Source organism: Excalfactoria chinensis, chromosome 2 (genome assembly GCF_039878825.1).
Source record: "Excalfactoria chinensis isolate bCotChi1 chromosome 2, bCotChi1.hap2, whole genome shotgun sequence".
Taxonomy (NCBI): Eukaryota; Metazoa; Chordata; class Aves; order Galliformes; family Phasianidae; genus Excalfactoria; species Excalfactoria chinensis.
Genome location: NC_092826.1, coordinates 122,072,766 through 122,088,417, shown reverse-complemented (window position 1 = coordinate 122,088,417; position 15,652 = coordinate 122,072,766). Strand labels below are relative to the sequence as shown.

The 15,652-nt window shown below is 38.5% G+C and overlaps 1 protein-coding gene across 1 annotated transcript in view; it reads left to right on the top strand.

The window, feature by feature from the left end:
- Positions 1-15,652, top strand: part of RUNDC3B (RUN domain containing 3B) — a 41,792-nt gene that overhangs the window by 16,823 nt on the left and 9,317 nt on the right. The window contains exons 6-8 of the mRNA XM_072328570.1: positions 1,950-2,030; positions 2,956-3,124; positions 6,559-6,716. Coding sequence (XP_072184671.1) covers positions 1,950-2,030; positions 2,956-3,124; positions 6,559-6,716 — 408 coding nt within the window. The remainder of the gene's footprint in view (positions 1-1,949; positions 2,031-2,955; positions 3,125-6,558; positions 6,717-15,652) is intronic.

Below are 15,652 nucleotides of genomic sequence, written 5' to 3'. Positions count from 1 at the left end.
TTGTGGCATTGAGCCTTTACTTCAGCTGTTCATGGAATGGAAAGTGGATGCAAGGCGTGAGGAGCAAGGAGGGAAAGTAAAGGTCTTACCGGCTGAGCTAACTCATACTGGAGTTAGATAAGTGGCAGTACCACTGTGAGGAGGGAAAGGGATGTCTGCTTGGGGGTTTAAAAAAAACAAACAAAAACAGCAAAAAACCGTAAAACAAAACTAAAATGGGGTGTGCGTTTTGAAAAGCCAGATAGTTCCTCTTGCCAACATTTAGTCATTGGTTTGGATTAACTGCATTATCACCATATGTTGTGGGGGAACAGAAGTATGCTGCAGTATGATAAGGGAGCTAGCTTTGCATGCAGCATTTTGAAATCTTACCAGATTTCATTCATTTAAGTTTTACACTATATAAAGTAAAAATGCTTCTATATCGTACACGTGGAAGGAGGATAGCAATATATGAATAAGAAGCGTAGGATGAGGAGATCAACAGTACGTAAATCTTGCCTTAAATTATAATGAATTGATTTTGGCTCCCATGAGCCTCAGTGGCATGTAGTATCTGTGTGTGATTTTAGTTGTATGAGTGCATGCACTCTTCCTTTGTCCTCTGATTTCTAGTATGAACACATTTTGTATGCATCTCTTAATAGCATTCAGAGTAATGACTTATTCCCATTGGAGGCATTTAAATTTTTGTCATTGCAGCTCCTAAGAACCAAGAAATTATCTGGGAAAAACAGGAACATGGACCTACAGGAGCATTTTTACTATGCCACATGTTATTCAAAGTATTGTGGCTTAAATGGCTAAGAGTCTGTAGCTGTTCTTTGCATGTTATATTTGATTTGCTTTTTTCAGTTCAAACGCTCTTACAAATGTTGACTGACTTACCTCTGTGGAACTGGGCTGTGAGGCATAAGAAAGGTTGCCCAGAGAAGCTGTAGTTGCAGCCAGCTTGAATGGGGCAGCCTGATCCTGTGAAACCTACCCATGGCAGAGGGTCTGGAATTATCTGATAGCTAAGTTCCTTCCAAGCCAAACCATTCTGTGGTTCTGTGAGCTGTAAAAAATACTTTGGGAGTAGAGCTGGGGAAGCCCAGATGAGAACAGAATTTCTTTTTCCCCACAGCAGTGTGTCGCATTGTGGGTATACTTTAAATGAGTTTAGGGGCTGTGTTTTGTTTTGTTTTATTTGTCTTTTTATTTTCTGATGTTCTTCTTAGATACCACTGAAGTGACTGCGCTGTCAAAAACGGCGCTTCTCAAATTAGAAAAAGCAGGGAGGAATTTGTTCTTTTTGAAAGCATAATTAATTGTCACTTCTGTGATAATAAAATGGGATTCAAATACTGTCTTTTAGATCCAGTACAAAAAGAATACAGTGTATATGAGAGCTTTATAAAGCTACAGCAGCTCAAGAACATTTTGTGAATGTTAGTTTCATTAGTTTTCATCATCTTAGAGCAGCCCAACGCCATACAGTAATCGAAAAGAGGACAGTCTGAACTGTTTTTGAGAACGGATTTTTTTACTTAAAAATAGCAGAATGGTTATGTAAGCATTCTGCAGAGACTTTAATTGAGTTTAAATACTGGCAATTTCAAACTCATCTATAGCTCTTCTGACATTGTAGTATCAGCTAACTTTCCTTATGTTGTTATTCCCTTGCAATCCACCTGTCTTTTTAGATAAAAGTACGTATTTAAAAATCAGTGTCTGCACTGCTTGCCCTGATCTGTGTCCTAATTCCGAGGGATTTCTTTCTGTTGTATTTGTTTTTTTTTTTGTTATCCTATAGTATTGAACAATATACTTTGGCTGGGTAGGTTTTCACTGTTGAATGCTATAGGCCTTAAGAAGAAAAAAATGAAATTACGCATTTGTAAGATTCACCTTTTATTGTCTTATGATTTTCTTGATATAATCTTACCACTGTTTCTTTGTTTTATCAGTTTTTGTCTGAAGGGCAAAGGACTGGATGGCACGTTTCCAGCTGTCATTGATTACACACCCTACCTGAAGTTCATCCAAAGGTACTCTTTATCTTTACATTGTTTTTTAAGTAAGAAAGTGTAAGTTTTATGTCACACTGGTCTTCGTGATATTCATTTCACATTCAAAATCCTGTTCCTATCTAAATATAAACTTGTATGTTCATTTACTTTGGAAAAAAATAGATTTCCAAAATGCATTTAAAGAGTGAATAACTTCTATGTTTCTATAGGATAAGCAATTTGATAAAATATTATAATCCTGTGACGTTTTAAGATGTTTGGATAGAAGGAATTTGACTACTAAAAAAGCCTAGTAAATACTGTTATGTACTGAAAAGCGTAGTTATGAAGGAAAGTTTCAAATGGGCATTGGGATAAATTAAAATGCTCATCTTTGAGACAGACGTGTGAATTCTATGGCACATGCTGTTGATTTGGAATGATAGGAAGATATTTTAACACTGAATTTGCATGCTATCTAGGGACATACTTTCATTCTGTGAAATAGTTGGCACATGGTTTTTGCAATAACCACAATTCTCATTTAAATTTATCTTGTTTTAACATAACCACTATTTTATTTTCTGCACTTTTAGCTTTAGTACAGTTTATGTTCAGATACTGTTCGCCCTGAAATCATGAAGGAAAGATTAAGTCATCGCTTCCTTAGATAGCGTAATATATTACTTTAATCCTTTACATTACAGGAGAATATCCTGCATACATTTGTCTGGCTTCCCCTGAGACTCCAGTCTGAGACTTAACTAAAACGATAAGTAGACTTTTGTAAAGCGTTCAGGTGACCTTACAAATAAAGGTCAAAACAGAAATTGTGCTTGATTTATTCCCATTGTTAGTGGCTTACAGAGCTTCAGATATCTTTAGCAACTATGGTGTTTTAATTTCAAGTTGAATTTGCATTGTAACGTAGGTTTTCACTTCACTAATAAATATGATTCTTCAGTTCTGACAGCATCAGCAGTGATGAAGAAGAGCTAAGAACACTGGGCAGTAGTGGCAGTGAAGGCAGTACTCCAGAGAACATCGGTCCTCCTATCATCGTGGATGAAAACAGTTGGTACAACAAATGCAAAAGGGTAGAACAGAAGTACCGCCTTGCATTGGAACAGAAGGTAAAAGATTAGTTGTCTGTGGGGGAGATGGAGCCAAATCTGATCACCAAACAACTGGTAACATAGCCATTTAAATAAAGGCTGAAAAATAATATTAAATATTATTTGGCTTCTTGTAGGTGATCTTAAGTGTAATGTCATTGCTCAACAGTTCGAGGGAAGAGAGATCTGGGGAGAGGGAAGAAAAGAGTAATAATTCAGGGAGCGGATTAGAGCTTCTAATGAAGAAGCTTTGGCTCCTTTTTCCAGTCTTACGCGTAGTGCATCTCAGAAGATGCTGTAAGTTTGAAGTGAACTTGACTGCTCACGGGGTCTCTCACTTCTTTAGAAGTTCAACATATACTTTTATTAATGCTCATTGTATCCCAGTTGAAGACTTTTATGATGGAAGTAACATTGAACAATTAGTTCAACAGTAAACAAAATGATTGGCAAAGTAATCTGTTCAGGAATGAAACATACAATTATCTTCTCAGTAACACTGAGATTAGTTTTCAAAATGTTTGTAGTTTTAAGACCTGTTTCAAGCTACAATAGAAAGGAAAGAATGTGTTTTGTATTTGATTTGAGAAGCTTATGTGAGATACTGAGTATTGCTACAGAAAGCAAAGGTAGGTTCTCCCTCTACCCCTCAGAAAACTCAGAAAGTTATAGGTGAAGTGGAATTGCCATGTATGGACAAACATTCTCAGTATATTTAGCATTTCTGTATACTTACAAAGCAAAATGGTTGTCGGTGGGTTATAGTAGCTTATTAAAAATGCAGATACAAGTGATGTATTAGCTAACAGCAGAAAGGAGAATAATTCATAGTCAACAAAGAAATAGTAGAAAGGGAAAGAAAGGAAGAGGAAAAAAAATGGAAGAGAAGAAAATGTTAGACAAACGCTTCATGGTGTTAAATAACTCTGTGGTTTTAGTACATTTTTTTCCTAGCGTCACAATTTGGTTTTCTTGAAACACTCAACACTGCAAATATATGAAAGGCTGAAACTACGTAAGGATGCCTGGAGGTGTAATTATTTCCATTAGTTTAGGGAATTACAGAATTACCTCTCTGCCTTTCTAGCTCATATTGCACAGGAGAGAGGGGGGAAAAAAAGAAAAGAAAGGAAGAAAAGGATCAGAAGGCATCTAGAATGACTCTTCTAGCAATTGAGAACTACGTATGTTGACTGTGGTAAACCCTGATCATAGTCAGAGAATACTCATGGCAAGTGTGCTAATAAAGTAACTAATACAAAGGCCCAGATCCCAGCACCAACTCAGTCACATACGTATTTAAATTATAAGAACATTTGGTCATGGTCTTGGCCTGGGGCAGCAGCGAGCATTCTCCTACATAACTTCAGGTCACCATTGGTGAACTAGCGTTTGCCAGTGATCATTCCCAACAAACAGTCTGACTTCAGACTTGGTCATTTGGAACTTGTGTTTTAGTATAACTATAGCCATACTGACATAGTGTGCCTGAGAATACGTTCAGATTATTAGGATAAACGTGGCTATGGATTGCTTAAGATCCATGCTCATTCAGAATGGGCAGAATTAGAGTTGGGTTACTATAACACATGTGAGGGAACCTAGTTACAGTTTTGTAAGTAAAAGTGGACAAGTCAGACTTCCTGTGAGATGGTAGATGTGGGCGGAACCTTTTAAAACAATTATTTCCTTTCTGTTTGTGATTCCTTGTTATAAATGTTGGCATTCAACTTGCTGTGATGCCATCTTCTCTCCCAGTCTGGTACCACTTTCATTGTGGAAAGAGCTGTATTCCTTGTGGTGCTCTCTGGTACCAGATGTTTTCCTTGCTTTCATAAACCAGAATCTGCTGTTCTAAGGAGTTTCTTCAAACACATAAACTAAATTGAAAACCTTTCCGTCCCCACCCCAACAGTCCATGAGGCTCAGGAATGTATTTAAGACAGCATTTTGGCTGTGTTTCCACACTAAAACATCAGAATCTGTATCTTCTGAGTTGTGTGAAAAGTGGGATGGGACCAGGTGCTATTTTAGCAATGTAAATCATAGCTCTGCTTTATTGGATCAAAAATGCTATGCAGGTTTAGACCAAGGATCTGTCTGCCCTGCTGTCTTATCTTGGATGCCTGCCCAAAGTAGATGCAGAGGGAAGAATAAAAACAAATTAAGACGCATGTGCACTTATACTTCTTTAATGTTCTCATGGCCAACCCATATCAGCTGAAGAACTTTCTGAAGTTGGTTTGTTTAATAACCTGAGATGTATCAAATATCCCCTTGATCCCATGCAAGTTTTGAGCATTAGAACTTCTTTCTTTTGGCAAGGTGCTCTGCATGCCTACCATCTGCTGTGTGAAAAGCCACCTCCTTTTCCATCTTCTGAATTTGGCTCTTAGCTTCATTTAATGGTGTCTAGCTCCTGTATTTTAAAAAATGAACAGTCGGTTCCTTCCTGCCCTCTCCATGCCACCCTGCAAATAGGATGAGCTTGTCTTTTCCAAGTTGTCTTTTCTCCAGATTAATGAGTCATAGTTTACACCTTCTTTAATGATGTGGAAGTTATCCCTTCTTGATTTTGGAGTGGTCTAGGCTGTTCCTCTTTCTGTAGTAAGCTCATAAATTTCTTTATGTACTGTTTGTTTATACTGGAGCTTTATATACTTTCGCTGGTGGGATGACACATCTCATGTCATTACTGATGCAGGTATTTACTGTTAATATTATTGTTACCGATGCTTCCCGTCTAAAATCTTCATTAAATGTATGTTTGACGTTTCTGTGAGGCAGGGAACTTAGGTATGTCCTAATGTACCTTTAAATACGTTCAAAGCACTACTTAGTTGGCGTATGCCTGGGACTGCCCCAGATCTTTTGTATTACCAGCTGGAAAACTGGCATAAATGCACGTTCCTTCTAAACACCTCCAATGTTCCTAGAAGTGACCACCACCAGTTTTCATACCTTATGCTTTCCTGTGGATGAGTCTTCACTTTGATAACTTTCCTCTCTGTTATTTTAACATACAACATGATATTGCAGCTTTCTGTCCAAAGAAAGAGGTTTTCAAAGCAACTGGATTTTCTATAGTAACTTGGGATCCTTTTCATTACCAATACAGACATAACATGAAGATATGTTCTTTTATTTTCTCTTGAGTCCCGATCTTGTGCTAGTAACCGGCCTATGCATTTCAAAACAGGTAATGTTTCATGCTCGTGGCATTACTGCCTTACTGATTCACACACCTTTCTCTTCCTAGTCTCGGGACATGGATAAGAGCTTGATTTTCTCAGTACAGATTAAGAAACACCTTACTAATCTTAAGTCAATTTACGGATCAGAGCAAAATGTATGCAGTTCTATTTATTTTAAACTGGAAAAACATGAACATACATAAGGAAAACTTTTCTGCTTGAATGTTCTTTAAAGCTTCCTAACACTTCTATTTCCAGGGTTACCTTGAGGAACTGGTACGACTCAGAGAAAACCAGCTATCTGAATCTGTCTCACAGAATAAGCTGCTCTTACAAAGAATTGAAGATATGGATCTAGCCCATAAAATGGAGAAGGAACAGCTGGAATATATCATTATGGAACTGCAAGACCAGTTGTAAGTTAGTATAATGGAGAAACGTTGTGAAAGCCGTTTTAGTAAATTTATTTAACTCAAATTTAAGTATACAATATGAAGAACTGATCCTGTGGAAATGAGTCCAACTTAAAGAAATGATGTATCTCAGCTTTTGGGTTTTTTTCTGACAATTCTTATACTCAGAAATGCCTCCCTTGGAAAAATGTGTCTGTGTAAGTCTGAATGGCTCTGAACTATTTCCTGCAAATCTGAAAGTGCTCAGAGTAAACTTTCTTACATTTTGACACGTTTTTCTGAACTGTTGTTCATAATTCTGGCTTTAAGGCTACTCTTAAAAATTGGCATTATTAGAAATAACTTCCTTTTGAATTTTGGTTTTAAAAGGTTAAGCAGGGAGGCAGAAGAGGGCAAAGAACTACTTATTTTCTTGCTTTATATGGGTTCTATTTTATCCGAGTGGGTCTTGCACAGAGTAGAAGTTCAGCTGGTAACCCTAAAGATACTCTAATTGATGGAACAGTTTGCTACTCACATTTAATGCAACGCGAAAGACTCAAATCACAGAACAAGTCTTACATTTTTTAACAGTAAAGGTGATTCTTAATGTGTTCAGTGTTCAGGTGTCTTACAGTCCTTAGGTGATACATCCTCACAGCCCTATCTGTTATGCAGGGAGATACCATCCTGTTTCATAGGTACACCCTGGCACTGTTTAAAGATCCAGCCGAATGGAAAACTCACTTTGAGGTGCTAATGTGCCACAAGGCTGCTGGAATACACAGCTGCAGTAATTGCATGTTCTGTTCACGAGAAGTACAAGAGAAATTGGTTTATCTTAGATGTGGGGTAATTTTTATGTATTGGAGCTCTGAAGTGAAATGAAAGTGAGATGTGTCCTTTGAAATGCAGAATGGGGAGAATACAAAAATGGCTTAGGAATATGTAGGTTCCCTTTGCTTACTGTCTCACAGTAGGGCCTGTTCTATGCAGTAAAATGCAGTTTCTCCAAACCCCTTCTTGCAGTAAATCATTCAATTGCCAGTGCTTGAAATGGCACTATGGAAATCCCCAGGAACACAGCGTTTGTGTTGCATTTATGTCAGATTCAAAGTCAAAGAAAAGAACTTTGATTTATTTTTGAGCTGCACATTTTATTTCTGGTTGCAATTACACTTTGGAGGGATTCTTCTAGAGATCTGTTCTGAACTTCCTGAGAGCTTACAACTCGTGATACACCTCTTTAACCTGCCTGAGCATTGGACAGAGGTGCTATTGGGAATGAGAAGTGAGCTCATTGAAACGCACTCTGTTTGGAGATTTTGAACATTCCTTTTTAGCTGGGCTGTATGCAATTGGACTGTTGTATGGATCTCAATCTTTTGGCTTTAATTCTGGTTGCTGGCTTTTGTATGTAAAGGATTAAATTGTGGAGCAGCTTCTATTGTATCTTGATAGTGTGTTCTTGTATAGCTGTGTTGAGATGCTGTAGTCAGGAGCCTGGACTACACTGGATATCTGGGGGAGGTGTAATTTTGCATTGTTATCACTGTGAGTGTTGAGTGCCTGTCAGATGAACCCTTCTTAAACTGTGTCAGGAGTCAATAGCTGCTCAAGCAGGAAAGAAAAGGGAACACTTGCAGGTTTCTAATGGTGATCAACAGTCCTCATTAACGTCTCGTAATTGTTCTTCTATACTTGTGTTTTGTTTGCTTTATGTTTATTTTATTCTATTCTTGACCAAGGATGAAGTGCTGACCTTGCAGCAGAGTATATTCTATCACTAATATATCTGGACTGATGCATGAGTTTTAGCCATCTGCTTCTTATGGTCTGGCTGTTCTAGAACAGCACTGATGGAATTTCATACCTACTCTTTTGTTCTCCTACCATTTGTAGCCTTTTGAAGTCATGAATGTATTCTGTAGCCTCTGGATTCTTTACCAGCAGCTAAGAGCGAGGTTGGGATTGCAGTTCTGTCAGAGGCATATAACATTAACGTTTGTAAAACACTTGGAGATCTGATTTAGGATCATTTTCTGTGTAATGGAATTTATTGTAAATAAAGGTTCTATATTTTCTTTTTAATGTCACCGTTCTATTCCACTGGCTGTTATTGTTAAGGTCCAAAGTTCTACTGTGGGTTTTTTTGAGCATTTATTGGTATTTCCAAACTGGTATTTTAAAGGCGTGCAAGTTGAAATGTTATATGTACATTTCCAACAAACTCATGGATTTGGGCAGCATCTGAGTTTATGTTTAGGTTGCTTCTGAAGAATAGAAGGAAGGGGGAACTTTCTTGGCAGTGTGGGTTCTTATTGTTGCTGACCTGGAAGTGAGATGATGCTGGGGGCCAGTAAGACCTCAGCTTATAAATTAAATTACCTATGGAAAAACTTTTCCATATTTATGCTTAATAAGGGAAACTGTGGGATATGTGTTGGAAGGGGAGACTGAAGCAACTTAGAATCATTTCTGTCTTAACAGCCACTATGAGAAAATTAAGAACGCTGAAAATTGTAGAGCATTAAGGTTGACTCAGAAGAGCATTCAAACTACAACAAACAGCTTTTAATGCAGTTAAGAGCCACTGCATGAATCTCATGAATACTGATTTTTGGAAAACAGTAAAGCTGAAGGTTTGTCCTGTTATTCATGGGAGGAAACAAAAAAAAAGTATGTCTCAACTTAACTGGATTTCTTATCAATATGCCCAGCCATCTGCACACTGAATATCTCCCTTTGCCGGCAGCTGTTTGAAGGCAAATTGGGTTAGGACAGTGGAGCTGCGTTAGGCCACCTGATTGTCAGTCAGAGCTGCTTAAACAAATGCGCAGCTGAGCAAGAACAGCTTCATCTTTTACCACACTTTCTGCAGGTTAAGAGATTGCCGAGTAATTGTCCATTGTAAGAAGGACAATGAGGTATATCCTGGCTTTCATTTGCTTTCTTGAGAAATGTTTGCTTTTGCTGTTGCAGTGAGGGGGGATAATGTGATGTCACTGCTAAAAGTTTCCAAAGCAAAGGACAAATGTGATTTTGAAGATATTGGCTGTCACGTGTAAATACTACTTGGAGCATTTCTAGCTGCAGTTTGGGATTCACCAGAGCTTAATTTGGTTGTACCTGTGACCCAACTTGCCTCTTAGTGCCGACGTTGCAATCTCTACTTCTGCATCACACTGCTGGGTTGTTTTGCTGTTCATTTAATGGCCCAGTGAACAGTAGCACATGGTGATTGGTTACACCAGTTTGAAACAGCCCTGGTCTGCCCTTACCTGGGACTTGGTGCAGTTCAGCATTAGATAACAGTGCTTTTGGCTCTGGGCTTCTATCAAAACAGTGTCTTTGCACAATTGAGGTGGAGCAGTTCTTAAAGCCAGTGCTTAAAAGTAACAACTCACAGGAGGGCAGCCAAGAGAAGCCTGTGATCAATGGAGTGTCTAACAGAAGAAAACATCTTTATTTTCCTAACATTCAAAATGCAATGGGAGACGGATTGAATCATCAGGAAATTGGATTCTGGAATATTCAGAGTTACAAAGGAGACCATTTCTTCATCCTCTGCTGTCCCGTGAAGAAGTCTTGGACGCACCTTGGAGATGTGATCTCCAGACTTGTTTGGACTGCACACCCCATCAGTCACAGGACTGACCAGGCAGTTCTAGAACTATTTGCCCACAGCAGCCTTTCCTTTAGCTTACACACTACCTACATTTGCAGCAAAATTTCCCAGCCTATCTGTGCTACTTTGTAGGTTAAAGTTGAGATTCTCTATCTGAAGTTGACATTTATATGTAAAGCATTGCTATGGAATTACAAAAGGGATTTCATCGATTGACTGAACAGTGACTCATCTCCTGGACAGTGACTCACCGACGTTATAAAGGCTAATCACTTTAACAAAGTCTTTTAAAATAGTATTCTAGGGAAAACAGAAAGCATTATACATCAAGGTAAAAAGCTCAACTCAAAGGATGCATCTCTTTCTCTTCTACAGTGATTTTTGTTGAGCTGACAAGAGATTTGTGTAATGTTTACTAACATGGATTTCCTCATAATAGGTTTATTAGGTGTTCAGGCTGCTGTGCCTGGTGTGAGACCCCTTCTCAGTATGTATGTTAATTTACCACACGTACTGAAAATGTATTTCTCAGTTTGCACAGCTACTCTTTATGGCTCTCTGTTTATCCCCATCTGCTGTTTCTTCCTATGCCATAGTCTTGTTCCAGTGCTTTGTGGAGGGAAGGATGCGGAAGGAAACTCTTCAGTGGTGACTGGAGTTCTGTCTTTGATTATGGCACAAATAAGACTTAAATTAAATTGTAGGGTCACTCACATCTCATATTATGCCAAGTATGTTTGTGGAAATGTATGTTTTAGCAGATTTTAAAGTTAGGTGTCTTTAATTTTTCTGGCCTTTACTTTGGAATTAATCAGTCACTCCGTCTTTCAAGGCCCTGATAATGTTTGTACTCCATTTGTACTATTTTAATATACTTGTCTTGATCCAACAACGCAGTTCCTGCCTAGATGACAATATCAATATCTATGTAAAGATAGTAAGCCACAGTTTAGTTGTAATCCTAGAGGCTATTTGCAACAGTTAAAGCCTTTAATTACAGCACATGCTCTGTATCCTTCTGTGGTTCGCAGCCTACCTCTTCACTGTTTTCCAGGCGTTAACTTGTAGAACTTGTTAACTCTGAACCATTTCCAAAGACAATTAACACCCCATTTAGTTAAAAACTTGCTTATGACAGTTAAATCCCTGCTTTTCCTCTGTTGGTCAATGTTGTTTGTGCTGGAGAGCATCAGGAGAGCTGCCACAAGAAATAGAAGCCTCTGAGCAAAGGCTTGGAAATTTAACGCGTGGCTTGTATCCCCTTGTGAGTAGAATTTAAAATGTGTCTTGCTTTGTAATCCTCCCTCAAAAGCTGAATCTTCTTGAGAAATAGGAAAGTCTGGCTGCTGCTTTAGGACTCTCACCTTCGTTTTCAGATTGTCCTCTTGTAAAGCTTTTCTGCTTTTTGAGAAACTGATTTCAACTTCATAAGTACAGTAAATCCAATTCGTTATAGCTGCTTTATTTTCTCACTGAAAGGACCTGGGAGATTAGAATGTAACGTTTGATCTCCTTGCTGAATTTCTTTCCCAGAATGTCAAAGTTGAGTGCTAATCCTTTGCTTTTAAAGCTTCCACGAGTCCTTACTGTCAAACCATAGTTCATGTTATCCGCTTCCCTTTGTAGTGCATCCTGTATGTTGCCCGTCTCCCGCAGGTTTGCAGCATCACATCTCAAACCTTAGTATTGCAGTCTGCTCTGTTTTCAGATCCTTGTTTACTCCACTTGAATTCTTTTTTAAAATAACTTTTTTGAAACATAGTTCATAAATGTGTGTGTGTATATATACATATATATATAGTGTATTTCAACAGATGAAATAACTCCTATTTTTGCAGTGTGTTTTATTTTCGCTTTGTGGAGCTGTTTGTTTTGAAGCTTGGTGCATTGCTGTACGCCTGCTCTGTTTCACGAAGGTGCGGATAGGGAGCAGGTCCTGTTCAGAGTGAGGTGGGAGCCAGAAGAGAGGCAGTTTCCTTTTGGCTTGGAATTGTAGGTAGAGAAAGCTCAGCTGGGTGTGGGGCATGAGCCAACTCCTGCAGTTCACAGCACTGAGAGGAGACAAAGCAAAGAAGTATGTAGAACTGAACAAAGTCAGGGCCAAGCCTCAGAGGACATAGGATGTGCTATTCTTAGTGCCCAAAGGGATGGCGTGGGTCTCTTGTACAGCAGGAAGCCAGAAGTTTCTGGGTTGATAGCAACTCTGCAAGATACAGAAGGTAGAGAGGGCTTTATTTTTTACATCTCCATTTTTAATTTCTGATTCCAAACTTTTAGATTTGAAAAGATTTATACTAAAATACTTAAAAGTTGAAGGCTTTTTATGTTATGGGTATTGTTATCGGATAGCCTCCCGTGGCTGCACTTCAGTGGGTAAAGGCATCGTGATTGAAGTGGCATTGCTGGAAGGCTTTAAACTAGCAGGGCATGCTAAGTTGTCCAAGGAAACTTGGACTGCACGCATTCCAAATTCCAGAATTTGTATCCAGGGTAGAACTGTAAATTTGTGAGCAAAAGGGGAAGAAAGGCCTTCCAGATTAATAATGGATAACGTTGAACCTCTCAGGGTCTCAGGGCAGTTATTTTGCTACAGATCCTTGTTCCCGGTAGGAGAGCATGTTGCATAGATTGTGGGCTTGTTTTCCTTTGTTAATGTTACCTGAGCCATAGCAGGTGATGCTACAGAAGAAGCTGTAGAAGAAATACCAATATTTTCATGTTTTATTTCCCTTCCAAATCTAACTCCAAAGCATTATCCAAACTCTTGTCTGTAGTAGGTAAATATGAGACTTTGATTTTATAAAGGGCTTCAAATAACTTGATACTCACAGTGCACACAGACAGGATAGATAGCATCAGCTAAATGCAGGCTAAACCAATTGTCATGCATACTCCTTAGTCCTTAAGCATGATAACAAAGACTGAATTTTGATCTCTGTGTGCTTTACCCATTGAGATAAATAATCCTGCATTACTGTTTGCTTCTGAGGTTCCAATTGCTCTTGCTTCATTTCTTCGACCTCATTCATTTCCTAGAGGTTTGCTTCTAAATACTGATGGGAAAAGTAAGTGTTTTATAGGGCTTGTGCATAAATTAGAGCACTTAAAGAAAGGTTACTTTTACCTTGTTCTAATGTTTAAAATGCATCACATGAAGTTCAATACCCAATTAAAAAGACTTTAAAGACAAACTGTAAAAATAAACACGGTTTTTATGTGCATTGAAGAGCAGTGCCTGGTTAGAATGTGAGAACTGCAGAGGTTGCTTTTAGTGTTGATCATTCTGAGATTCTTTAGATGTAATTTTGGTTTCTTTGGGCTGTGTTTATTGGTTCAAATTAATGAGGTGAACAATTAAACACAATCCAGTAAAAAGAAAAAGAAAAACGCAATGGATTTGTTGTTAATACTAATTTAATTTTGTTTTAAAAAAAAGAACTTATACCTTGAAAGTAAGTCAGTATCCACTTATTTGCTTGTTTCCTTTTAAAAGGAATTCATCTATGGATGGGCAGTTTGTCTTTATGTAACTGACATGGAAAATATATCCCTACAGTTCATTGTAGAGCAAGCTCCATTTGCGAGGTTATCTACTAAAGGCAAATCTGATAATCTATAAGAAAAAAAAAAAGCTGTTTTTCTAGGAGTCCTTTTGCAACAGAGAAACGAGCTGATAGTTGAACAACAGAGAAACGAGCTGATAGTTGGACAATAGAGAAATGAGCTGATAGTTGAAGAGTGGAATTAAAAGCTCCCCTGCCCTTTGTTTCAGTAGTTTGGTTGCTAATGAAGTTCAGTGCTGTCTTTTTGCTTACTGTAGATACCTAACATACAGGACAGCTGCTTGGGTTGTGCCTGTTCTCCTCCTCCAAAAGAATCAGGTTTGGTTATTTGTGCAAGGGCAAGAAGTGCAGCCGTGGTATTTCTCTGAGCACACTCGCACTGAGGCAGTGTTGTGTGTTTTGATCCATTCCGGATGATGCCTGTACTGTGAAATAAAATTCCCACTGTAATTAGATTAGTGGTCAAGAGCCAAGCTGCAGGTCGTTCTGCCAGTAACAGTTTCTCAGAGGTACTCCAGGGGTCAAGGAGATCAAAAGCTCTATAAAATCGCCGAGAGTAATTTTATTACTGGAGGATATATTTCAAGATCTCAAGGAGATGAGAAAGGCTAAAAAGATCGGTGAAGAAGCGTCAAGGGGATTTCTTCTGTGGCACAACCAGTACTGCTGCTGTTAACACACCAAGATCTGTGGGCCAGTCAGAAGCAGTGAGAGAACTGGTGTGGTAGGACATGCCTGCTTTTTTTCCCACTGCAGTGGCTGCCATTAGAAAGTCTGCTGGGAACTAGCTGCTCTGGAATCAGATTTGGGGAGTTCTGTGTCTGTGCACAGGGCACACACCTAAGAGAGGTGATATTTTGCAGCATCAAAATCCACTGGTAAGTAACTCATTTTCCTACCTGCTGATCTAATTTCTCAAAGTCCAACGATATACCAGTCCAGACGTCTCGCTGTCATGCTGCAGTACTGACAGTTTGAGAGTTCCCTTTTGTTTTAGAGTTGCTCTTACAGATTTTGGTTATGTCCATGTATGCTATCAGTTTGAGTTTGCATTCCATGTTTCCTGTCCTAAGTAAAAGTTTTAAAGCTTGTTCTTTCTTATTCAAATGCTTTTATTTTTTAAGCTTTTATTTTCACTTTTACTTTTCACTACTCAGGTAGTTCTTGAACTGGAGCATTCATCTGCTATAATTCCCTTTCTTAGGGAATTAGTCTGTTTCGTTTATTTCCTGTCTTCATCTGCTGGTAGGAGGGCAAATTGCCACCTGGACTGGCATTCTCTGGATTTGGAGAAATTAAACTTGCAGGTAAGAAATTACTGGTTTTTCTTAGGCATAACTGGAAACGGAACTGACTTGTTTACTAAACAAACAAACAAAATCCATTGAATGAATAAATCTGTGTAATAAATTTCCAGCAAAGTGAATCTGAATTTGATGATCCGGAGCAAATCGCACTGAGATGAGTCAAGAATTCTAGTTGGTGACCAAGATGAGGCTGTTCTGTATTACCTTGATTTACACTTGAGATAATTTCTTATTTTATTTCTGTTCAAATTCCCAGAGGTAACGTTGGTACAGATAGAAAGAAATCAAAGATAAGCACCTTTTTATATCGTTCCCATTTTGCATGCAGGAACCCCAAGTGGATTTATTTTGTCCTTTTCTCCCCGCTATGAATAAACAAAGCAAATCAGGTCTTGTTTTAAGTTGTGGAGGTGTGAGATGTGCGAAGTCAGGGGAGTCATTCCCTATCTTCTGAAGAAGGAG